Raw genomic sequence first — 25,986 nt, 5'->3', positions numbered from 1 at the left:
AATAGCTATTATTTTCCAGGACCTCATTCTGATAATCCTCATCAATAAGTCTGCTCTCACAAAAAATTGAAGCAGAAAAGTTCCTTGTTAGAAAACAGAGCTTCATTTCTTAATTTAGATATTTGTATGTATATATCAGTCAGTAGTAAAACCAACATCTTCACAAGTTACTAAATTCAGCAACAAAAGTCCAGCTTCTTTCCAAAAAGGACTTTTCCCAAATCACGTTCCTTGAAACAGTAAGAGATTATTCTTCAGTAGGAAAAAGGGCTCCATAGTCAAATAACTTTTAGAACACTGCATGCTGTCCTTTTTTTTGAAGATTTACAAAGTATCTTGTTGCTGCTGTTAAGAGCCATTGAGTCAGTTGTAACTCCTGGTGACCCAGTACAGGGTTTCCAGGGAGCAGCTGGTGAGCTTGAACCACTGACCTTGTTGTTCAAACTGACTTTGCAGTCCAGTGCATTAACCAGGAGTCCATACAATTAACCACCTTAGTATGTCAAAAACTCTTGAGAGTAAAAAAAAAAATTTTAAATAATAACCTATCGAATTTTGTATATTCTAAATGTACCTAATCACATAAGCCTTTTAATAGAAATAATGTTGTTATAGGTAATTTTTAAATGATTATTAAAATTTTTCAAATAAATAAAATTAGTGATAAATTGGCAATTTATTTTCCTGGTTTATGTCATGCCACATAGGCTATTTATCTAGAGTTCTGGTTCCCTAAATGACCTTGTTTTTCATGGTTTTTCCAGTCCTTTTTAATTTGTTGCTTATTTTATTTTAATAACGAAGCCTACTGTGATGGGATTCATTTGATCCAATTGTTGTTGTTGTTAAGTGCCGCCGACTCGGTTCCGACCCATAGTGACCCTGTACAGGGTTTCTGAGGGTGTAAATCTTTACGGGAGTAGAAAGCCTCATCAATAGTGAATAGTTATTATTATACCTAATTGCGATTGTCACAACTATAAAGGCAGAGGTTGTGCAACAAAAAGGGGAGAGTAGTTAATCTTACATTCCAGGAACAAAGGACCCTACGAACATCAAAAGAGAAGAGCATGAGCTGAACGTGAGACTCTAAACCAGAGAAGCAGCGACACCAGAAGTGGAGGCAGAGGTTATGGCATGGAGAAGAGAGAGCAGCTGAGTACTCTAGACTCATGGAAAGAGAAAGGCTGTGTGCTGGCGGTCTGGAGACTGGAAAGTTCTTTAAATGATTACATATCCCTTTGTAATTTTTTTACAGTTGTGACAGTCACAATTAGGTATTTTGTTTGTTTCGTTTTAATTTTTGTGTATCAAAGGGTAAAAAAATAAGAGAGGGGAGAATTTTCTGTATAAAAGAAACAATCTATGATGGTTTAGAGGAGAGAATGAAATGATACATGCGCTTGAGGGTGGACACGTGTTAACATGGGTGACAGGACAGGCAATATACAACTGGAGGGAGGTTGGCAGAGGAAAGATGGGGGTGCAGGAGATACAGGGAGGAATGCAATGGCTGTTGTAAATAGAAGTAAATGCTCTTAACTATTGATGCATGGAAGGGATCACAACCATATAATGAAGTGTATGATTTGTTGAATATGAACTGATAATCAGCTCTGTAAACTTTCATTCAAATTCACAATAAAGTTTTTTTTTCAAAAAAATAATAATAATGAAGCCTACTATTTATAGGCAACACAGAAAAACCAATTTCCATCTTACAATTACAGTGGGAGCCAATTCTTCCTTCTAAATAGTCATCCCTCTCTCAAGATACAAGTAACAGAATTTTCATCATATCCCCTACAGCAATGAACACAGAACTGTGTAAACTGTTAACAATTCTAAACACTTCTGATGAATGAAAGAAAAGCATCGTTATTTCTCACATACATTTTCTCATATTTTTGCATTGGATTTTTTGTTTTTCCACTCTAAAATATAAAAAGCGGGAAGAAAGTGGCATCAGAAGAGTACCTAATTACTAAGGATTTCATTTCTTTCAAGTTTTACCCTTTGCTTTGAAAAAGATAAGGACCTGCTTACTGCCCATCTCCTGGTGACCTCTGAGATGTGCTGGAGCCTTGTGTCTCATCCACTGGGGTCAATGGGAGCAGAATGTTCAACAGGAGTCAGTCAGTCAAATAGTAAGTACAACTGTCCCTTACTTTTCCCATTGGTGAGTGACAAAATGCTTTAACTTATTAACTCTCTCTCTCCTAAATAGGAAAAAGTTTATTCCACTTAGAAGTCTCTTGGTAATCTTGGTGTTTTCAAAGTAGAAGGTATGGAAAGAAAATAATACTGGGCTTTTTTTTTTTCAATATCCATAAGAAAGGAAAAGAAAGTAAGACTATGAAAAATGGAGAAAACACAGTTTTTCAAAAGGATCACAAAACAGAAGATAAGGGTAAGACAACTGTGCAGGACATCGCTTGAGCTTCCTTCTATATCTAAAAGCCTCATTTACAGTCAAGTACTTTAAGGGTTCAAATACTAATTCTTGTAAACTGCATAAACATGTTAAAAAATAACCCCGAAAATCTCAATTTGTTGATACTTTGAGACTACGTAATTAAGATAACATTAACCTTAAATCTGTATTATAGACATTTTCTATATACTTTGATAGGTACAGAAACCTGCATTCTCAGAAATTCATAAAACACTACCTTTTTTCTTTTTCATGGGTTCATGGCTATCTGGTGATGTAGGAATAGGAGAGGTATCCATTGGTTCAGACTCTTCAGTCGACACCTCCACTACAGTTTCTGTAATGACATCTGGCCTCATAGCAGCATGGATAAACTCTGGAGTTGATACACAAGGAGGGACAAACACTTCCACTATAAAAAAAAGTTGAAAAATTAAAATTCCCACCCCCATTAATGTTTCTTAGGTGGACAATTCAAGTGGTGAGGCTTATTAAGAATTACTAAAGGCAGGATAAGCACTACTGAATATGATCTAAAGTATGTAAAGATATAAATACAAAACAAAAAAATCAACTTCAATTGGGAAATAATTTGAAAATATTAATAGTGGGTTCTTTTAACAATTACTTTTCTCCCATGTGCCCACTATTGTTCTTTTAACTAGGCAATACATGCACATGGTACACAATTAAAGACTTACAAATGGGTATACAGTTCACTTTAGAATATAAAGAAAAACAAAACCTAGCCGTTATAGATACAAAATATCTTTCAAAACTTACAATTCTATTTAACAGAATAAGGGTCTGTTTGAGGTCACAAAACAATACATACTGATGGCCACTTGGTATTCTACTACATGGGGGCAGTGATGATCTAGCGGTAGATCATTCCTGCGTTCCATGAAGGAGACCTGGGTAATGTAACTCATACACAGTCACCCTTATTTGTCTTTGGAGGCTTACATGCTACTCTGAGGCTGAACAGGTCTCAGCAGAGCTTCCAAACTAAAATGAATAAGAAGAAGGCCTAGAAGTCTACTTTAGAAAATCAGTCAATGAAAACTGTATGGATTACAATGATGTGATCCATACCATGGAAATGGTCTGTACCAACCATGGGAATGGCACAGGACTAGGCCATATTCCAGGCACCATTTTGTTCTGCTGTGAATGGGTCACTGTGTGTAACGGGTCGACATGATGGCAACCAACAACATTACATCATATACAATAATGTTGCTCCAGCTTCCTACCCATATGCCTGAATAATCAGGATATGGTACTCTATTTCAAGTAAGAGATGCAATTAATATACATTAGCAATGATTCCTGGTGTGGTGCTGTGGGTTAATGCGCCACACTGCAAAGCTGTTTGAACTGCAAGGTTCAAGCTCACCAGCTGTTCCCTGGAAACCCTATACAGGGTCGCTATGGGTCGAACTAACTCAAAAGCACTTCACAACAATAAGGATTAATGTATTGACCAATAATGCCCTAATGGTCTTCTCATGAAGTATATGAAACTCCTATTGCAAGCAAAAAATAATAGTTGCTCTTAAGTCCCTATGAGAAGAGGACCAATCTTATTATTATAAAAGTCAAACTAATATTTAAATTAGTACAAGTTTAAATTAGGAAAAAGTGACTAACAAAGACAGTATTTAAGAAAAAAGGGATAAAGAAAAAAAGAAGGCTGAAGAAGGTGTAAAGAAAATGGTGGAAGCTACGTCCTCTCTCCTTTATGGATGGTTCCCTGAGTTACTACTATTTACGTCACTGAATAAATGACTGAAAGTGGGCATGGGAGGCAACTGCCCAAACCTGTCATGCTCTTAGGGATTCCAAAAGCTTTTAATTTACCCAAAGGAAACAGACATGATATTATAAGTTAACAATTTAACAATCATTTGTCTATCATAGCATTTTCTGTATCACTTATAAAAAAATTAAGTATTCAAAGTATTTAAGATTTGGGAACTTTGACATATAAAGATCAAGTACTTGCTTTCACCAAAACAGCCCAACTGTGTTCTTAATATCTTATGTTACATGTTTGACATAAAAATGAATTGTTCGCATACCAGGACTTCGTGACTCCCTCAAGCAGGTAGGAGATTCCATATGAAGTAGGGCTTCAGCAGCTTCAATTGTCTTATCTGTACAATGTGCATTACTGCTGTGAACTGATGCTTCCACTGGAAGGAAAGTAAGTTCTTCTCAATTACAAAAGTACTTTAAGTATATACACATTAATTATTAAATACATTACGAAAGGAAAATACATTACTGAAAAAAGAAATCCATAACCTTGTTTATAACTATGTAAATCACTTACAGAAACAATTTAGAAATCAAAGCAAATATCTACACTTTGTAAAATGACTGCTGGTTATAGAGGAACCACTGAAATTAACTAGAAACTACTGATAACTTCCTAAAGTTGACACATCCCCCCCCCCACAAAAAAAACAACAACAACAATGGAAAATGCTTGAAATTTGAACCCTGTATCAATATTAGGCCAAGAGTAACTCGGGGTGGAGGAGGATGGTTGTATGTAACAGTCCTATGATATCATATTCTGATGTTGTTGTTGTTGTTGTTGTCAGGTGCCGAGTCAGAACCGACTCATAGCGACCCTATGCACAGCAGAACGGAACAATGTCCGATCCTGGGCCAACCTCACTACCGCTCCCACACTTGAGTCCATCAATGATGCCATCTGGCCAATACATCCCGTTAGGGGTCTTCCTCTTTTTCTCTGACCCTCCACCTTACCCAGCATGACATCCTTCTCCAGCGACTATTCTCTCCTGACAATATGTCCCAAGTATAAGAGATGAAGCTTAGCCATCCTGGCCTCCAAGGAGCAATCTGGCTGCACTTCTTCCAAAACAGATTTTATTGGTTCTTTTGGCAGTCCATGGCACTTTTAGTATTCTCCTCCAACACCACAACTCAAAGGCACCAATTCTTCTACGATCTTCCTTATTCACTGTCCAGCTTTCGCATCCATATGAGGCTATTGAAAACACCATGGCCTGGGTCAAGCACACCTTAGTCCTCAAGCTGACATCTCTGCTCTTAAACACTTTAAAAAGTTCCTGTGCAGCAGATTTGCCCAGTGCAATACGTCGTCTGATCTCTTGACTGCTACTTCCGCGAGTGTTGATAGTTGATCCAAGCAGATTGATGTACTACCACCTAGAAGAGCTCTGGTAGCATAGTGGTTACGAATCGGCCTTGTACGCGCAAGGTCAGCAGTTTGAAACTACCAGCTATTCTGTGGGACAAAGATGAGGCTTTCTGCTCCTGTAAAGTTTTACAGGCTGGGAAACCCTGTATAGGGTCACTATGAGTGGGAACTGACGGCGCATGACAACAACAATCTCCCTAAGTACCTAGCAGGATTGGCACCTACCCTAACTGGAGTCCTGGTGTGGTGCTGTAGAATACGCATTGGACTGCTGAGCACAAGTCTTAAGTACAAATGCACCAGCCACTCCTTTTCCTAAGAAATTTTATAAAACGTGTTTCTATGCTTTTTTAGTTTTCTGACCCACCCTTTGCATCTCTTCTAGCACTAATTTTATATAATCTTCTGATCGAGTTACTTGCGAAACAGTAATGTTGTGTATGGGTACAGAAGCTATTTGGGCTATCAGGGCCAAAATTCAGATTCACACTATCTTAATCGAGCGTAAACCTCAATTTCCTTTTTTACAACACAGGACTATATATATACATGGGGACTTCAAAAAGTTCTTGAAAAATTTCAGAATCTTTTCATTCAATGTTTCTACAGACATTTTGTAGTTCCCTTGTATATACAGAAGTGCAAAGCTCTCCATCCACCACTCCTCCGTCAGTTTGTAGTACTGTGGTAGCTTGTATATGTTGCTGTGATTCTGGAAGCTAATCCACGGGCTTTTAAATACTAGCAATGTCTTCTATAGTGGACAGGTTTCAGATGAGCTTCCAACAAAGACATACTAGGTAGAAGGAGAGAAGGACTACTTCCAAATATTTAATCACTGAAAATGTTATGAATAGCAGTGGAATACTATCAGCACCAGATTACTGAATACTGAAATATAATGAAGAGCACCAGAATATTGTCAGATATAGTGCTGGAAGATGAGACACTCATATTGGGAGGCACTCAAAAATGTGACTGGGTAAGAGCTACCTCCTTCAAAGTAGAGTTGACTATGAAGACTTGAATGAGTAAAGTCTTTGGGACCGTCATTTGCTGATGGGGCACAACTCAAAACGAAGAGAAACAGCTGTAAACATCCATTAATAATCAGAACATGGAATGTATGAAGCAGAAATCTAAGAAAATTAGAAGTTGTCAAAAATGAAATGGAACACATAAACATCAATATCCTGAGCTGACATGGACTGGTATTAGCCATTTTGAATCTGACAATCACATGGTTAAATATGCTGGGAAGGACAAACTGAGCAGGAATAGTAAAAGTATTCCATTCAACATTAAAAAGAACATACCAAGATCTGTTTTGAAGTACAACACTGTCTGTGAAAGGTTAATATCCACACATCTAAAAGAAAGACCAGTTAATACTACTATTATTCAAATTTACTCACTAACCACTAAAGCCAGTAATGATGAAATTGAGGAATTCTACCAACTTCTTCAATCTGAAATTGATCAAACGTACAATCAAAATGTATTGATAATTGCTGGTGATTGAAAATCAAAGGCTGGAAACAAAGAGAAAAGATCAGTAGTTGGAAAATATGGCCTTGGTAACAGAACCAATGCTGGAAAACACATGATAGAATTTTGCAAGACCAATGGCTTCTTCACTGCAAAATACCTTTTATTACAACTTAAAAGATGACTTGTACACATGGACCTCACCAGACGGAATACACAGAAATCAAATTGACTACATCTGTGGAAAGAGATGATGGAAAAGCACCACATCGTAAGTTAAAACAAGGCCAGGTGTAGACTCCGGTCTGCTCATATTCAATTTCAGGCTGAAGCTGAAGAAAACGAAAACAAGTCCATGAGAGCCAAAATTTGACTGTGAATATATCCCACCGGAAGAAAAGATTTGATACATTAGACACTAAAGACCGAAGACCACAAGAGTTGTGGGATGACATCAAGAACATCATACAGAAAGAAAGCAAAAGATCATTAAGAAGACAAGAAAAAAGATCAAAATGGATGTCAGAGAGACTGAAACTTGCTCTCTCACGTAGAGATGCTAAAGCAAATGGAAAAAATGAGAAGGTTAAAAAAGCTGAATAGAAAATTTCAAAAGGCAGCTTAAGACAGTCAAATATTATAACGAACTGTTGAAAGACCTGGAGTCAGAAAACCAAAAGGGAAGAACATGCTCAACATTCCTCAATCTGAGAGAACCTCAGAAAAAAATTCAAGCCTCAACTTGAAATACTGAAAGATTCTATGGGTAAAATATTGAATGACAAAGAAAACATCAAAGATGGAAGGAATACACAATCACTGTACCAGAAAGAGATGGCTGATGTTCAACCATTTGAAGAGGTAAGCATATGATCAAGAGCTAAAGATACTGAAGCAAGAAGTCCAAGGTGTACTGAAGATATTGGCAAAGAACAAGGTTCTATGAATTGATGGAATACAAATTGAAATCTTTCAACAAACTGATGCAGCACTGGAGGCACTCACACATCTATGCCAAGAAATTTGGAAGACAACAGTGTGGCCAACTGACTGGAAGAGACCCATCCATATTTGTGCCCATTCCAAGAGAGGTTACCCAACGGAATGCCGAAATCATCAGACAATATCCCATGCAAGCAAAATTTTGCTCAAGATAATTAAAAAAACAGGTGCAATCATATATTGACAGAAGAACTTCCAGAGGTTCAGGCCAGATTTATAAGAGGACATGGAATGAGCGAAGGATATCATTGCTGACAACAGATGGATCTTGGCTAAAAAGAGAATGTCAGGAAGATGCTTACCTGTGCTTTATTGATTATACAAAGGTTTCCAACTGTGTGGATCATGATAAGCTATGGACAACATTACTGAGAATGAAAATTCTGGAACACTTAACTGTGCTTTGAAGAACTTGTACACAGACCAAGAGGCAGTTGTTCAAACAGAATTGGGAAACACTGAATAGTTTAAAATTAGGAAAAGTCAACACTAGGGTTGTATTCTTTCACCACACTTATTCAATCTGTATGTTTAGAAAATAATTCGAGAAGCTAGATTATATGAAGAAAAATGTGGCATCAGAAATAGGAAGAAGACTCATTAACAACCTGAGATAAGCAAATAATACAACCTTGCTTAAGGAAACTGAAGAGGCTTTAAAATACTGATAAAGATCAAAGACCACAGCCTTCTGTATGAGTTGTGCATCAATGTAAACAAAAATCCTCACTACTGGATCAATAACTAACATCATGAAAAACAGAGAAAAGACTGAAGTTGTCAAAGATTTCATGTTGCTCAGATCAACCATCCACACTAATGGAAGCAGCAGTCAAGAAATCAAACTATGTATTGCACTGGGCAAATCTGCTGCACAAGACCTCTTTAAAGTATTGAAGAACAAAGATGTAAGTTTGAGGACTACGGTGAGCCTGACCCAAGCCGTGGTATTTTCAATAACCTCATATGCATGCAAAATTTGTACAGTGAATAAGACCATTAGAAGAATTGACACATTTGAGCTATGGTATTGGAGGAAAATATTAAAAATACGATGGACTGCCAGAAGAACAAGCAAATCTGTGTTGGAAGAAGTATAGCCAGGAAGCCAAGAAGGCCAGACCTAGCCTCTCATACTTCAGACATATTGTAAGGATGAACCTGTCCCTGGTGAAGGATATCATGTTTGGTAAAATGGAGGGTCGGGGAAAAAAGGGAAGACTTCCAATGAGATGTACTGGCACAGTAGCAGCAGCAATGGGTTCAAATGTGCCAACAAGGTTGGCGCAGGATCGGGCAGTGTTTCATTCAATACCGACTCGATGGTACCTAGCAACAACAATAACATAGCATAGAAGGTTGCTATGAATTGGAATCTAATAGCAGTGGCATTCGGTTTGGTTTAGCATATAGATGAGAATTCAATAAATGGTGAGAAATTCTTATTTTAACACTCCTTATAAACTCATGTGGAGTCCTGGTGTGATGCTGTAGGATAAGCAAGGTCTTAACAACAACATAAACTATTTTAGGTCCAAGGGAGTATTTTAACTCTTTATGTTTTCTGTAAGTTCATAACATAAATTGTTGCTGTTAAGTGCTATCGAGTTGGTTCTGACACACAGCCCTGTAGGCATACAAATGTTTTTCTATGTACTGAATTTAAGAACAACCCACTGACCTTTCAAGAAAATTGGAAATTCAAGCATAGACTTAAGAACCTATTATCCCAATGATTCATTAACCTCATATCCTGACTTAAAATACTGAAGCATACTACAAAAAAATATACAATCATTTCTAATTTGATTGATTTGTCTCACAATGTCCCCTAAAAGAGCTAAAAGGAAATATTTGTACAAATTTTATAAAACCATATTACAAATTCACAAGTTCTACATATTATAAACACGAATTCTTTAAAATTACTTCCAAGAAACTTTTAGTTAAAAACAAACAGTCTCAAAACACTCAAATGCTTAAAGCCTCTGTCTTCAATACCAGTCATTTGGAGAGGATTTATAAAAATCCAGTGACTGTTTTACCACCTGTTGCACATCATCCACACTCTCACCAAGGTACTGGAGCTCTCTCCAGTTGCTCTTTCCATTTATGGACATCTGCTCAAAGCTAAATGGCTCCAGAAAGGCAGCCAAACCTCTAAGTAAATCTATCTTTAGGTGACCCTGCTTACTCTTATCTGCAGCAAAGGATTCAATCAGTCCTTCTAGTTAAGCTTTTAAAAACTTAAAAATACTTTCAAATTATCTCTTTACAGTACTAATATAGCTTTAAAAGCAAATTCTAAAGTTCTAAAAATGTGTGTTCTAAGAATTTCATTCTCTTTAAATGCAGCTTGGGGTGCAATTTAGTTGTTGTCTTGGGCTCTATTAATAAACCATCCTGGGTAAATTAAGTCCTTATGTAATTGTATTAAAGACACACACACACACACACACACACCCCACCTAGAAACTCTACTATATGAAAACCAGAAGCTCAAGTATATAGCAACAGAATTTTATCAGGTTTTCAAATGTTTTAAGTTATAAACAAAAGGAAATTTGCCTATCAGTCACATATTATACTGCCCTAAGGTCTTAAGTAGTTTACGGTGATTTCCAGAACCATGGCTTAGTAGACTATTATATTTCTTACGCCACTGGAAGTTATTTCTTAAAATATACATTTTCTTGTTTATTTCCAACCTCAACCTTCCCCATCTGCAAAATTCAACATATTATTATATACTATATGCTGTCATTAAATGCTGTCGAATCAAGTTTTAACTCATAGCAACCCTATGTAGGGTTTCTGAGGCTTGAAATCTTTGCAGGAGCAGAAAGTTTCCTCGTTCTCTCATGGAGCGGCTGATGGGCTCAAACAACAGACCATGTGGGTTCGCTGTCCAGTGTCCATATGGAGCCACTGCGCTAGAAATACTATATGGATTAAAACCAATATAATTCATATAAACGTAATTTAGAAATTCACAGGTTGATATACTTTAAATGTAAAAGGATGAGAATATAAAAAATACATAAATTCTCCGAATTCTCAACAAGAGATCTAATCTACTGTAGGTAAAATCATCAAATGACATTTACCATGTGCCAGATGTCTTATTCTAAGCACAAGGTTTACAAGTGTGGCTGCATCGCAAGCCTCATGAATGTACACTAATAAAGTTTAGGGTCCATCAAAACTATAACTGCAAGTAATAAATTTCAAAATTAAAGATGTAAATAAAGGCAGTCTGTAAACAACTTGAGAATGCACTGATTCCTTCTCTTTTTTGACGCTTGACACATTTTACTTCTGTTATACTTATATACTTACTCAAACAAATAATGCACACATTCAAACAAAAATCTGAGAATCCATTCTTAATTAAAAATAATGTACCTTTATTTTACATAAACCAACCTAATTTTTTATAATACAAATTTAAGAAATATTTCTATTTGAGATTGTGTAATATAATTTGAAAACTTTTCGATACTATCTGCTCAAATCAATACTTGAAATATTAATTTAAAATTTTGTTCAATTCTTGAGGATAAACATTAATTAAACTGTATTATGCAAGCTATAAGCAAGGATTAAAAAATAAGTTTCTTTATCTCTTACTTAATATGCTTGATTTACTATATCTTTCCTAGTTACGTACTATAAAATATGTGGGGGGGAAAATAAATAAGCAATTAAGTTGAAAAACAATAAAGCTAAAACTACTCTGACAGATGTCATTTTCTAGTCACCACTAGCTGGTGTAGCTTGGTCAATACTCCTTCAAGAAATAAATGCATCAGATAAACTTCAAAACCTTTTCACTGTTATCATAGTGTCAAAAATAAAAGTTGCTTATGCTTACATTTACTATGGATGAAAGTCTTATTTCATTTCTATCTTTCTAATCAAATGGTATTTGCATGGCAGTCTATTCCAGACTCACTCCACAGCTGTTACAAAATACCAAACTTGGTAATTAAGGCTGACAAGAAGCATACCTCTCAGCTTTGCAGAGAGAATGCTGGCAATGGCTCTAGCTCATAACAATGTTCTCAGGTCACAAATAAAATTTAGTAACAATTTCTTTTGTAACCAATGGAAAAAAACTGGTGGTAGTGGTGGTGGTTGTTGTTATGTGCTGCGGAGTAGTATTCCCCTACAAACAAGACCATAAACTGAAAAACCTATCAGTCAGTTCCTCAATGGGATTTACCACACTTATCCTCTGGAAAGCTATGGCAGTCATAGGTGAGTGAAGAACACAAATAAAAGCAATTGTTATTAAGTGCCAAGTTGGTTCCGACTCATAGCTAGCAATCCTGTATAGTTTCTAAGCGGCAGCTGGTAAGCTTGAACTGCCAACCCTAAGATTATAGCAGTCCAGGGTTTACCCTAGAGGATCACACCAGGACTCCGTGATAAGAAGGGACAAAAGGTGATCTGGGACCTGGCAATCTAAATAAATACAATAGTTTTTTTTATAAGGCATAAAATGAAAGATATCTGAAATTATCTAAACAAAATGTATTCAATAAAAATACGAGTCATGTGTGATTTTAAATTTTCTAGTAGTCACATTAGAAAAAATGGTGAAATCAGTACCTTTTATTTAATAGTATATACCCAAAATATGTGTCTTTTCAACATATAACTCACAGAAACAATTTACCTATTGCTTTGGTTTTTAAATTTAATAAAAATTTAAAACTCAGTTTCTCAGACACATTTGAAGCACTCAGTAGCCATATATGACTACCACTGAACAGTACAGACCTAAACAAAACGAAATTCAGCTATTTTCCAACTTCTATTTGGTCAAAAAAGGAGCTCTGGTAGTAGCATAGTGGTTACGAATCGGGCTGCAACCGCAGGGTCAGCAGTTCGAAACTACCAGCTGTTCTGCAGGAGAAAGATGAGGCTTTCTGTTCCCGTAAAGATTTATAGCCTCAGAAACCCTGTGCAGGGTCACTATGAGTCGGAACCGACTTCATGGCACATAACAACAACAACATTTGGTCAAAGGATTCTTTTACATTCAAGTAATTAAGGAATATGAAGAGATTTTCTTCATGTAGATGGCATTGTAGGATAAGCACTAGGCTGCTAACCACAAGGTCAGTGGTTCAAACCCACCAGCAGCTCCTCGTAAACCCAATACAGGATAGCTATATGTCAGAACTGACTTGATGGCACATAGCAACATCTATGGGTATTTATCATATTTGAAATTAAATGTTAAGTTCCGTTAATTCGCTTAAAAATTAACAAACCCATTACTTATAAACATACATATCTTTATGAAAAAATTACTATTCTAAAACACAAAATGGCTGTGTTTTGCAAACAATGCTTGCAAATCTCTCTAGTGTTTGATCTAATAGAAGAAAGTGGCTTCTCCTATTTGCATTTTCATTCAACCTGTTGTTATTATTACATCATGTAGTCTCTAGAAAACCCCTCTGTACTTGTAAGAGTATTATTATGAAAACAGTTCTGACTGCATAAAATTAGTAGCCTGTCATGACAGTTCCAACTAGTGGTGACCCCTTGTATGTCAGAATAGAGTTATGCCTTCAGGGTTTTCAATGGCTGATTTTTCAGAAGCTCACCAGACCTTTCTTCCAAGACATTGCTAGGTGGACTTGAACTTTCAATCTCCCATTTAGCAGCAAAGTGCTGGCACTAAGGGACTACTCTGAGTGCATAAGCCAGTACTCAATCCCCAGATCGCATTCAGAGAACCACAGCTGTAATTTATTATGAAATATAATTAGTAACAAGCAAATTCTATCTTGTTTCTGTTTTGACTTTTAAACATAAACATCAGTATACAGATAAAAACGTATATATATGTTTTAAAAGTCTTTTGTCCATTTACCTATACATAAAGGATTTTTTTTTAAGTTTTTCATAAATATCTCTCTGCATCCTTTTGAATATTTAAACTATAGATACACAAGGAGTTTAAATAATTATCAAGAACACTCTCCTGTTTTTCACCACCAATCAAGTGTTTCTAAAAGCAATGATTTTAGGGAAAATTATGCTCACTCACTCTTATCACACTGACATTCTTCTCTATGAATTTTAGTAACAAAGCTGCCACTAATTCTGAAGGGTAATTTCTTACACATTTTCAAAATTTTTTTTAAAGGAAAATAAATGCTATTCCTCCAGTTTTATTTCAGCACGTGCTTCATCTTTTCTCATACTGCTAGTGTGATTTTTTTCTAGTTTATGATCTTTTCAAGATTTAACACTAGTCCTGTTATATGGCTTTACAGCAGAGATGGGGAATCTTTTCTGCCAAAATTTGCAGATCATACAAAACTATCAACTCAAAAATTAGCCTGCTATATTTGGTCAAACATTTAATTAAGTCACACCTACTATGATGGCTGGAACAGCCGTTGCCTTGGAAGGGTCACACTAGATGATTTGGGGGTGGGGTGGGGGGCATATATGGCCTGGAGACCTGGTATGGTGCTGTGGGTTAATGCACTAGACTACAAAGACAGTTTGAACTGCAAGATTGGTGGTTCAAGCTCACCAGTCGCTCCTTGGAAACCCTCTAGAGGGTCGCTATGGGTCGAAACCAACTCGACAGCACTTAACAACAACAACATATATGGCCTGCAGGTAGTATGTTCTCCACCCCTGCTCTCTAGGATAAGCAGTGGAATGCTAACCATAAGATCAGCAGTTCAAACCCACAAGTTGCTCCTCAGAAACCCTATACAGGGTCACTATGAGTCAGAACCACTTGATGGCACATAACAATAACAACATTCCAACCAACTTATAATAAATTAGGAATGAGATTTTCAGGTTCAAACTTTATGATGAACTTTGACAAACTAGGCACATTTTTTAATCAGTGAAAATAGGCTAGATTTCTAGAAAATTCCTCTTTCCACTTAATAATGGCATTAACATCAAGCAAACCTTCTGGTGAGACTATTTCTCAAATTTAAAAAGGAAATAATTCAAGCAAGTATAATTGAACGTAACAAGGCATAATATCCTAAAGTCGAAAATCTCTGAGAAAACCTTGACCATACTGTCACATAAATATTAGGAAACTAACAGTATAGACATTCATTTTTGCTATAATGTTGTTGTTAAATACTGTCAAGTCAGTTCCAACTCATAGCAACCCTGTATAATAGGATTTCCAAGGACTGGCTGATGAATTTGAACCACTGACCTTGCGATTGAAACCAACCTTGCAGTCTAGTGCTTAATTTACTACAGCACAACACAGGCTACCCAAAAAATAAAGCAAACCCACTGCCACAAGGTCAGTTTGAACCACAAGGTCGGTGGTTCAAACTCTCCAGTCACTCCCTGGAACCCTACACAGGGTTTGCTATGAGTCGGAACCAACTCGACTGAGCTTACAACAATAAAGTATCAGCAAAAAAAGCCAAGAGTTCTATCCCTTAATTGGTACTGTAAATAGTAATAGACTGAATATGCACAAAACAATAAATTCTCATTGTAATTTGTTTCTTGCCACTCAGTATCCCTGGGTTTCCAAGGCTGTAAATCTTTACAGAAGTAGACTGCCACAAATTTTTTCTCACTGAACAAGTGGTGGGTTTGGATCACCAGCCTTTTGGTTAGCAGTCAAGCACTTTAACCAATTCACCACCAGGGCTTCGTATAATATTCTAGAAATCAGCCTAAATAATTAAATAAGCTGTATCATAGACATTCAACATACAGAAGTGACCTCAAATTCTAATTTGCCACAGATCTAATTGGCTAAAGAAATAAGCTGATTTCCCAGTTATTTAACAGCCTTATGTTGTTAACTACCATTGAGTTCCAATTCATAGTGACCCTGTATACAGTTTCTAAGGAGCAGCTGGCGTATTTGAACCACCAACCTTGCGGCTAGCAGTCCAGCACTAATCCCACAGTGTTACACCAGGACTCCAGCAACCTTATTGATATATTTGAATCAAATGATCTAATTTAAAGAATCCAAGAATAAAGAGAAATCTTTACTTTTCTATTAACTATTTCTGAGTCACTTATAGCTTGGAACATGAAAGGTTACCAGATATCATCTAGTCAACCCTATCTTACACAAAATGAATTCCAAAAGATAAGTCACTAACATACAACTAGTTTAAGTGACAGCTTAGATGAAGAACATCACCTGATTTCAGAATCAAGCCTTTGTTGTCAAAGTTATATGAAATATCTTTATCACAAAAAATATTTTGTATGTTACAATGACAGTGATTTTAATAAGTAAATCTATTTAGAATAACTCAAACTCCTATGGCAGCATAAATGTTGATTTGTTAGCTAAATGAGTTCACATACATAAAACTAGATTTCTTAAATGGGCGAGGAGGCGAAGGGGAGTGTGTCACTGTAGGATAAGCACTATACTGCTAGTCACAAGCTCAGCAGTTCGAACCCACCAGTCTCTCCCTAGAAACCCAAATAGGGTCACTAAAAGTAGGTACCTACTCAACTAGGAAACAATACTTATACTAACAATATTTAACTGATCTCCTCTAGAAGTATTCCTTAATATTAATCATCCAATACTGATCACTATGGAGTCCTGGTGTGGCGCTGTGGGTTAATGCTCTGGATTGCAAAGCCATTTTACCTGCAAGGTCGGTGGTTCAAGCTCACCAGCTGCTCCTCGGAAACCCTATATAGGGTCGCTATGGGTAGGAATCGACTCGATGGCACTTCGTAATAACAACTGATCACTAACATATTACAGTCATCACTGTAGCTATGTTAACATTTACATTTTACACAGATTTTCATCTGTCTCAATTACTTCCTGCTTCCCACAAGGGGATGTAAAGGTATTATTCTGTCCATTTAACAAATAAAAATTTTACACCAAACTTTACTCTTCCAGAATCATTGGAAATTACTCACATGATTCATAATTTTCTGGGCCATCCTTCTCCCAAACTTTTGACTCATTGAATTAACCTTGGGTAAATCAGAAAACCTGTCTCAAGTTTCCTCTAAAATAGGGTTTGTAAAGGAGCTTCAGATTACATGATGAACATGAGTGAGGAAATACTTTTCAAACAACTATAAAATATATTCTTTAAAAAACATTACCATCATAAAAGAAAACTACTTGTAATTATTTTTGTGCATAGGCGTTGCTATGAATAGGAAACGACTCTACAGCACCAAACAACAAAACAAATGGAACAGAGCTAGTAAATTGCATTGCCTTTTTCTACAATTCTTTTCAAAAGAGTAATAAAACTTTTGTACGCTGAAAGTGAGAACTGCCTCTCTCCACCCACTTCAAGCAAAATATCTACAACTTACATTCCGTTTCATTGGTAATTCCAAAAGCCTTTTTACTTTTTACAGTATTTTCGAAACAGACTGCAAGGGCTATTCTAAGGTTCTGTAAGCATGTTCACAACCACTAGAAACAATATCCCATGGAATGCACAAGTTTCACGGAAATATTGCCCCAACTATTTATAAGTATCACCAGTATCTGGTAGCATAGTGGTTACGAATCGGGCTGCGAACCGCAAGGTCTAGCAGTTCGAAACTACCAGCTGTTCCGCAAGAGAAAAGATGAGGCGTTCTGCTCCCGTAAAGATTTACAAAATCGGAAACCCTGTACCGGGTCGCTATGAGTCGGAATCGACTCCACGGCACATAACAGCAGTAGGGGTCCCTGGTTTGAACCACAAGGTCGGCGGTTCAAACTCACCAGCCCTTCCTTGGAAACCCTATACAGGGCTCGTTATGAATCGTCACCGACTCAATGGCACTACACAACAACAAAGTACCAGCAATATAAAGTCAAAAGTTCTATCCCTTAATTGATATATTAATGGACTGGATATACACACACTCACACACAATTCTCAACACAATTCTCATTGTACTCTGCCTCTTATTCACTAAAAACTTAAGTTCTTGCTTTAAGCAGAAAAGTAACACATGGGTTTAAATCACTATTCAGCGTTTTCTCCTTTGGGGCCTTTGACGCGTGTTGCATTACATTTTGTAAAATAAGGGCTTCATTACTTGTTATGTTATACAATGCACAAGGTTTTATCATCCCAGACTTAAACATACACATAACTTATTTTGATTGTCTCCCAACTGATCGGAATCATGGAGTGTCACCAAACTATCAATTACACGCCTCTGCCTAAAAACAATGGATAGAAAACAGGGTAAAATTTTCCGCATTAATGTTCGCTCAACATTTCTGGTCTTCCAATTCCCATCAATGGCGAAATGAGATCCAGGGAAAGCAACGTGTATATTATAAAAGTAAACAACGTGTAAGCACTGCTTCATCAATTCAGGGCCCTCACTGCGCAAGCTACTATTAAGTAAAGCTATTTCAATGTAACATAAGTCCGTGCCCTTCCGCTGCAGCAGAGGCGCTGCACATCCCCCACCCCTGCGGCCACTTCCGTGTTTACACTCCTCTTCCCTCCAATTCCATGCGTACATTGTCAGCTTCACTCCCGCCCAATCTTCATTGGCCCAGCACCGGCCCTTAGTCCCGCCCCCCAAAATCAACGTTCTTATTTGGAACATCTCAGAGAGCAGATTGGAACCCGAGGCCTGTCAATCCTGTCTGTTCTGTCCTCTCCGCTGCGCTTCCGCTATGGTGGGAGGTTTGGGGGGGAGGGGAAAAGGGGGCAATTCCGTGCTGAGACTTCCCTAGGGCCAAGACTCCTTCCCGCCCGCCCCACTCCTTCACATTCACCCACTGTTTACAAAAATAAACGTTTTCTGATGCCACAATGCTTTAGATCGGGGGTACAAAAGGTATCTCGTGCCCTCCCCATTATCTCCCCCTTAGGAAGGGAGGGAAAAAAAATCCAGAAGGGAAGGGGCGTAAATCTAATTTCTTCACAACCACCCATTAAACATGTAGAAGCGGGCCCCTGAGACAAACAGCATTCCTAGTTACTCAACATTATTAAAGTGACCCTTTCCAGAACCGTTACTCTTGAGGCTGCATAAGGTGGGGATGTGAGAAGGGTCAGTGCCTTTTTTTTTGGCGGGTACTGGTCTATCTGACCTCGTCCATGCGGAAGTCATGGATCTGTGGACGAAGCCTAAGGGAGAACGGGCGGGAGTGGCGAGCGTTCACAGAAGCCCGCCGCCCCCGACCGCGGCCAGTAGCGGCCTCTCCGGCCAGACAGCGTGGCAGGCGCAGCCGAAAGACAACAGCCTCACTCACTTCCTGGTTCCTCGGCAACTGGGGTGAAGCGCACAACTCGTCCGCCCCCGAGTCCCCAACTTATCTGTGGCTCTGCTCGCCAGCACCCAGTGCCAGCGCTCAGCTCAGCAGCTGCCTCCGCTGCTCGCCAAACCCACCTAGAAGCGACAGCGCCGGATCCGAGGCAGGTTACTCTCCAAGGTGATCACTTCCTGATTCGTCGCCTCCATTACTTCATTCACAACCCCCCTTTCCCCCGGCCGCTCAGTGACTGAGGGGTAGACACTGTACCCCCTTTGCACTGACCGCTACAGAGGAGTCACCCCGCTTTCTGTGCACCCTCCTCTCCTGCTGCACCGATGCACCGGAGAAAAGTTCCCCGTTCCTTACCAGCCCGGATGAGCAGATCCAGCTGGTTCGTGGGTCCCTCATGCAGAGACGTCGCCATGTTTATCCCGGGGCTGGAGCTGCTGCTTCACATTGACTTACACCGTGAGCAGCGGCGGCAGGGGGAAGGAGGCGGAACCAGCGGCCCGAGACACACGCCGTGCTCCAGCCACACTCACGCACTCGCACACACTCAGACGCCCGGATCCTTGCGCGTCCTCCAACAGGAAGCCGAATCCGGCCCGCCTCTCGCCGCCGGGCTGAGAAGCCCCACCACCTAACGGCAGGGGCGGCGGCGGCCCCACTGGCAACGCGATCCTTCCGCCCCGCGCCCAGACAGGAAGTCCCGGACGCCCGCTTCGGAGCGCACACTGCCAGCGGCAAGAGAGACACCTGAGGCTGGGAAATCGCTCCCCGAGCCGCGCCTAAGACGCGGCCCCTCTGCAGGAAGCAACACATTTCACGCTCTGCAGAAGAAAAATCTGCAATTGTCTCCCCTCTAGAAAAGAGCCACTAATCAAATTTTCATCCAGGAAGAGATTTAATAGTTAGTGCCGCAGCTGTTAAAAAAAAAAAAAAAAAGGTGGCGATTGAACTTTGGCCTTTTCAAAGCTTCTATGTGTAACTTGTTTAAAGAGCACCACTTTAAAACAGGAACAACAAAAAGTCATACCTAGAAAATATTCTAAAGCTTTACTTGGAAAGTAAGGACCTCCCAACTACTTTCAGAGACTGACTTCATCCTTTTTTTCTGTACAAAAGTGTCAAATAGCGCACTATACAGGTATTTCGTAAACAACACCATGCAAATCTCTGGATACTTAAGATTATTGTTAAGTGCTGTGGATTTGGTTCTGACTCAAGGAACCAGTATAGGGTTTCTGGAGATTTTTAATAGAAATTTATAGAAACACATTAAGTCAAACCAATAGAATGATCGGATGAGGTTTCATTAAAGTAAAATAAAATACTTCCCTGATTTCAGACTTCTGTAATATTTAAGAAAAAAGCACGAAACAAAATGTTGCCCTAAAGTTTGTTTCTACACAAAATTTACCTAACACAGTGCCTCCTATAGAATGTGTTCCATAGGTATTTGCTGAATAAACACAAGAGATGCTGTTGTTAAGTATCATCCAGTCGGTTCCAACCCTGTTATAGGGTTTCCTAGGAGCAGCTGGTGAGCTTGAACTGCCAGCCTTGCAGTTCAACCGGTTTTGCAGTCTGGCGCATTAACCCACAGTACCACACCAGGACTTAGTTTATAAAAATGTATAAAATCAGTAGAGTCTTAGAATGGATTTATACAGTCCATGACTTTTCTTACTTATTCTAATATTTCTTTTCTAGTCCCCCAGCCCTACCACCGGACTTTTGGTTTGGAGCTGTAGGATACACTGGACAACAAGGTCAGAAGTTCAAACCCACCAGCTGCTCCTTGGGAACCCTATACAGGGTTGCTATGAGTTGGAACCAACTCACGGCACTTAATGACAAGAAGTCCTACCACCAACCCCAGTCTTCTCCAAAAAGGAATGTACATATCTTTTTCAAAGTACAGTTTCAATTAAACCAAATAAGAGTGTTATTTCTGAATTAGGTAGACTTATTACTTGTTCATAATAAGCTTAAAATAAGGATCATCATGACTTACATATCATAAACCAACACAGTATACATGTGGGGGGGAATAATTTCTGGCAGTTAGGTAGGTAAATCAATGAAATTGACAATAAATATAAATCTCCACTCCTATCAATCATTAGTTTATTATTATTTTGTTTATTAGATAAGAGATTAATGTAAGATGAAGGGCTTTTTGTTTTTTAGATGACATATCAACTGGACTTAAGAAGAATGAGTACTCTTCTTAACGTGGGAAAAAACTTTTGAGTTTACTGTTTGTTTCTTACGATATATCTTAAGTACTGGTAGTGAATAGTGTATGTATGTGAGTGTATTTTACTTTCTTTACACCTTTATTGTAAGTATCCCTAGGATGTTGTTAAATGCGTGGAGTCGGTTCCAACTCACAGCGACCCTGTATAGGGTTTCCAAAATGCAGCTGGCAAGTTTGAACCACTGACCTTGCAGTTCAAACTGACCTTGCAGTCCAGTGCATATTTTAAATTCCAAGAGAATAGAAACTATCAATCCCTGAATAATGCTTAACAGGTATATGTTGTTAAGTGCCGCTGAGTAGAGTCTGACCCATAGCAACACTGCATAGGGTTTCCAAGGAGCAGCTGGTGAGCTTGAACCACCGACCTTGCAGTTCAAACAACTTGTCAGTCTGATGCATTCGCCTATGGAGCCACACCAGGACTCCAAGACTCCAACAGATATATATATGAGGGGGCTTCAAAAAGTACATGGAAAAATTGAATGAAAAGATAACAGATCCCCTTCCAAGACTGAGACTCAAGGGGAATACACAAGTACACATGTGGTCTTGCTGGTGACCACGTTGGTCTGCCAATAAGGGGAAGTGGGGGAAAACATCAATGAAGTTGTGAGCTATGTCTGACCACATTCAATAGACTGTCAACCTGGGTTGAGACCTGGTTGGCCAGCAGTATGGCAAGACCTGGGGACTCCTGGTCCCAGGGACAGGGACATGGCCACTGAGGACTAGAGTGAAGAGTGAAGCGTCCAGCTGATATAAAGTAAGGGGAGATGCACATGAACACCCATACTTGCAGATAGTACCCACTTGACCTGGCTTCACTGGCTGGATGATCAGAACTCAACTAGAGGAAGAAAAAAGAGGGAAAGAAAAGAGTAATCTGCTACAATTTGATGAACCTGACCTATACTTACAGATGTAGTAGCTCAAAAGAGGGAACGAATCTTTATAGCAAGGATCATTCCCAGCCCCTTGGTACACAAGGTTGACAAGGATGGGCAACTTAGACATTGGCTACCCAAAATGGGGGGACTACAAAGCCAAGAAGTGGCTGGCTTACAAGCTTTCAAGAAGAAGCCTAGTTCCAGAGTGTGTGGGGGAAGGTAGAATCTCCACTGAATGGTTTCCAACTTGTCTGGAGGGGTGATGAAAGGAGATGGGGATAAGACTCTTGGGATTCAATAGTGAATAGTTTCTATCAGGACTGACATGAGTGTTCCAAATGTAAATGGAGATGTTTTGTAACAAAACGAGGGGAGTGGTTGATTTTGCAGTCCAGGAGCCAAGGCAGAGACAATGACAAGGGAAGATGGAATGGCTGGGGACTTTGGACTCCAGGAGGGAGAGGGGCTGTGTGTTGATGGCACAACCCTTTGGTTGTTTGATGATGCATAGAGGGGATTGTAATCATTGCAATGAAACGAAATATTATAGGATAAATGAAAGCTGATGTTCTCCCATGTAAACTATCACTCAATTCACAAGAAAAACTTTAAAAAAAGATAATGGAATTGTTCCACAAACTTTTTGAAGCTCCCTTGTACATACGTAGTTTGTATAACTTTCTAATATATATAAAAGCAGAAATTAATGCAGATAGACTGAAAAAGTTTTCTATATATTTTAAATTATTGTAACATCAATTCTCTGGGAATACAATCTGCCTTGCTACTGAACCAGTAAGTGGTGGTGGTGGTTAAGTGCCCTGGATTCTGTTCCGACTCATAGTGATCCTCTAGGTTTCCAAGGCTGTAAATCTTTATGGGAGCAGAAAGCCTCATCTTCTACCATGGAACAGCTGGTAGTATCGAACTGCTGACCTTGAGGTTTGCAGCCCGATTCGTAACCACCACATTAATCGAATGGAAAAAGATGGAAGTTGTCAAAGACTTCATTTGCTTGGATCCACAATCAACACTCATGGAAACAGCAGTCAAGACATCAAATGATGGATTGCATTAGGAAATTGGTGATGGTAGTGGTGTGCCGTGGAGTCTGTTCCTACTTATAGTGATCCTGTATAGGGATTCTGAGGCTATAATCTTTACAGGAGGAGAAAGCTTCATCTTTATCCCGCAGAACAACTGGTAGTTTCAAACTGCTGACGTTGAGGTTAGCAGCCCGACTCGTAACCACTACGCTACCAGAGCTTCTTATTTGGAAGGAAATTAGGGATTGTGATTTTTAGAGATCAATACTACTATACTGGGAATATGAAAGAAAGGAAGGTTCTTGTTGGGAAAATAAATTGGAGTCAACTTTCAGGTTACCATCCTGGTATTATTATAAGAGTCTAAAAGAGGTTCACATTTCTGACCCAAGAATTTCGTTTCTGAGACCTAGCCTGAAAACATAAACATTCAATGAACTGTTCTAGTCAAAATAATGTGTTTGATGACTTTTAACCTGAGAAAATACAATGTAAACAAGGCAAGATTTAAATATATATAAGGGAGTTCACAAAGTTCATGGGAAAAGTCAATAAAAAGATACTGCATTTTCCACGAACTTTTTTAAGTCCCCTCATATTTTTCCATTCTATGTAACTCAAACAATGTATATATAAAATATGTGTATATATGTATATAACTGGAGTCCTGGTGTGGCACTGTAGGGTAAGCACTGTTGGTAGCCCACCAGCCACTCCATGGAAACCCTATACAGGGTCCGAGTCGGAACCGAACCGACTCTACAGCACTTACCAACAACAACATGTATATGTATCTATATATACCCACTCACTTATCAACATGTTTAGGTTCCAAAGCTTAGGTTGTCATGTAAAAATTGGTGTTATGTGCAAATAGAGGATGATACATCTGATCACAAAATGGAGAATTACAACATCATTACATAACTGTGAAATTATATCACTAGTGTCAAATTATAGCATTACATTGCTGCCAAACCAAAGGATCATGGTCCAGCCAAGATAAGATGTAACTCTAACCATCACAGCCAGTATTACTACTGTCTCATACCTCAGATTCTTTACCACCAGACATATGTTGTTAATGTGAAAAATAGATTTACTATTGTCTTAAGTTCAAAAAGTCAGATAACAAGATAGTTGGTAAGTGAGGAGTTACTGTTGTTAGTGCCACCAAGTCATTTCTTACCCATAGCGACTTTGTATAGGGTTTCCAAGAGCTTGAACCACCGACCTTGTGGTTCAAATGACTTTGCAGTCCAGCACATTAGCCCACAGCGCCCTATCAGGACTCCAAGTGGAGAAGGTGTATATATGTATGTACACACACACAATGAGTCAAAAAGTAGTTACAGAAGTATTGTGGCTAGCACCAAAGTATGTAACCCACTACACCACCAGTGCTTCACAAAATCATAAAAATGTTTATTAAAAATAGCAAAGTGTAAAGCTATTGTTTCTTGGCATCTCCTCCATCCAGCGCTATTCACTCTGAAGGTAGGGTGTTTATTCATAGTGGTTATGAATCAGGCTGCTAATCTCATGGTCAGCAGTTCGAAACTACGAGCTGTTCCGCGGGAGAAAGATGAGGCTTTCTGCTCCAGTAAAGATTTACAGCCTCAGAAACCTTGTAGAGGGTCGCTATAAGTCAGAACAGACTCCACGGCACATAACAACAACAAACCCTTCCCTGAAGAATTCTGCATTTATCCATTTACAACATAACAAAATGGCAGTTTTGGTATCCTCAAGGGACACAAAAATCTGTTTCTTTGAGAAATGTTCTTTGAATTTGGGGAACAAAAAGAAGCATGAAGGGCAAAATAAGGACTTGCTGGGTAGATAAGATTTCCCAATGAAATTCTTGTAGATCAGTCTTTGCTATCCTTGCATAGTGAGGGAGGTACATTGTCATAATAATAATTAAAAAAAAAAATCTATGCAACTTTCCTGGACTTTTTTATCACCAGTGCAGCTTTCAATTTTCTTAAAACACATTCATAATTATCTCCCAGGATCTCCTGTATCCTTTAAGAAAATCTATCAAGATTATCCTTTGTTGTTAGGTGCCATCGAGTTGGTACTGACTCATAGCAACCTTATGCATAGTAGAACGAAATACTGCCAGATCCTGGTCCAATCTCACTACTGCTACCACACTTTATAGTCCATCGATGCTGCCACTTGGCCAATCCATCTCATTGGGGGTCTCCCTCTTTTTCTCTGACCCTCCACCTTACCAACCATGGTATCCTTCTGCAGCGACTGGTCCCTCCTGACAATATGTCCGAAGGATGAGAGACAAAGTTTGGCCATCCTGGCCTCCAAGGAGCACTCTGGCTGCACTTCCTCCAAAAACAGATCTATTGGTTCTTTTGGCAGCCCATGCCACTTTCAATATTTTCCTCCAACACCATAACTCAAA

At 38.8% G+C, this 25,986-nt stretch overlaps 1 protein-coding gene across 3 annotated transcripts in view; it reads right to left on the bottom strand.

Annotated features, from left to right (window-relative positions):
• The window catches only part of ELF2 (E74-like factor 2 (ets domain transcription factor)), a 137,401-nt gene that overhangs the window by 10,671 nt on the left and 100,744 nt on the right, over positions 1 to 25,986 (bottom strand). Inside the window, exons 1-3 of one of the 3 annotated variants that reach the window (XM_006872229.1) lie at positions 19,729 to 19,920; positions 4,519 to 4,632; positions 2,673 to 2,810 (exon numbers count right to left, since the gene is read on the bottom strand). In XM_006872229.1, coding sequence (XP_006872291.1) covers positions 2,673 to 2,810; positions 4,519 to 4,632; positions 19,729 to 19,786 — 310 coding nt within the window. In that variant the 5' untranslated portion in view covers positions 19,787 to 19,920. Of the gene's footprint in view, positions 1 to 2,672; positions 2,847 to 4,518; positions 4,633 to 19,728; positions 19,921 to 25,986 lie in introns of those variants that run through there. The other 2 variants (XM_006872227.1, XM_006872228.1) reach the window with 2 other exon arrangements.

The sequence above is a fragment of the Chrysochloris asiatica genome, unplaced genomic scaffold (genome assembly GCF_000296735.1).
Source record: "Chrysochloris asiatica unplaced genomic scaffold, ChrAsi1.0 scaffold00187, whole genome shotgun sequence".
Lineage (NCBI taxonomy): Eukaryota > Metazoa > Chordata > Mammalia > Afrosoricida > Chrysochloridae > Chrysochloris > Chrysochloris asiatica.
The sequence above is the reverse complement of the archived record's forward strand: the minus strand, read 5'-3'. Positions and strand labels throughout refer to the sequence as shown.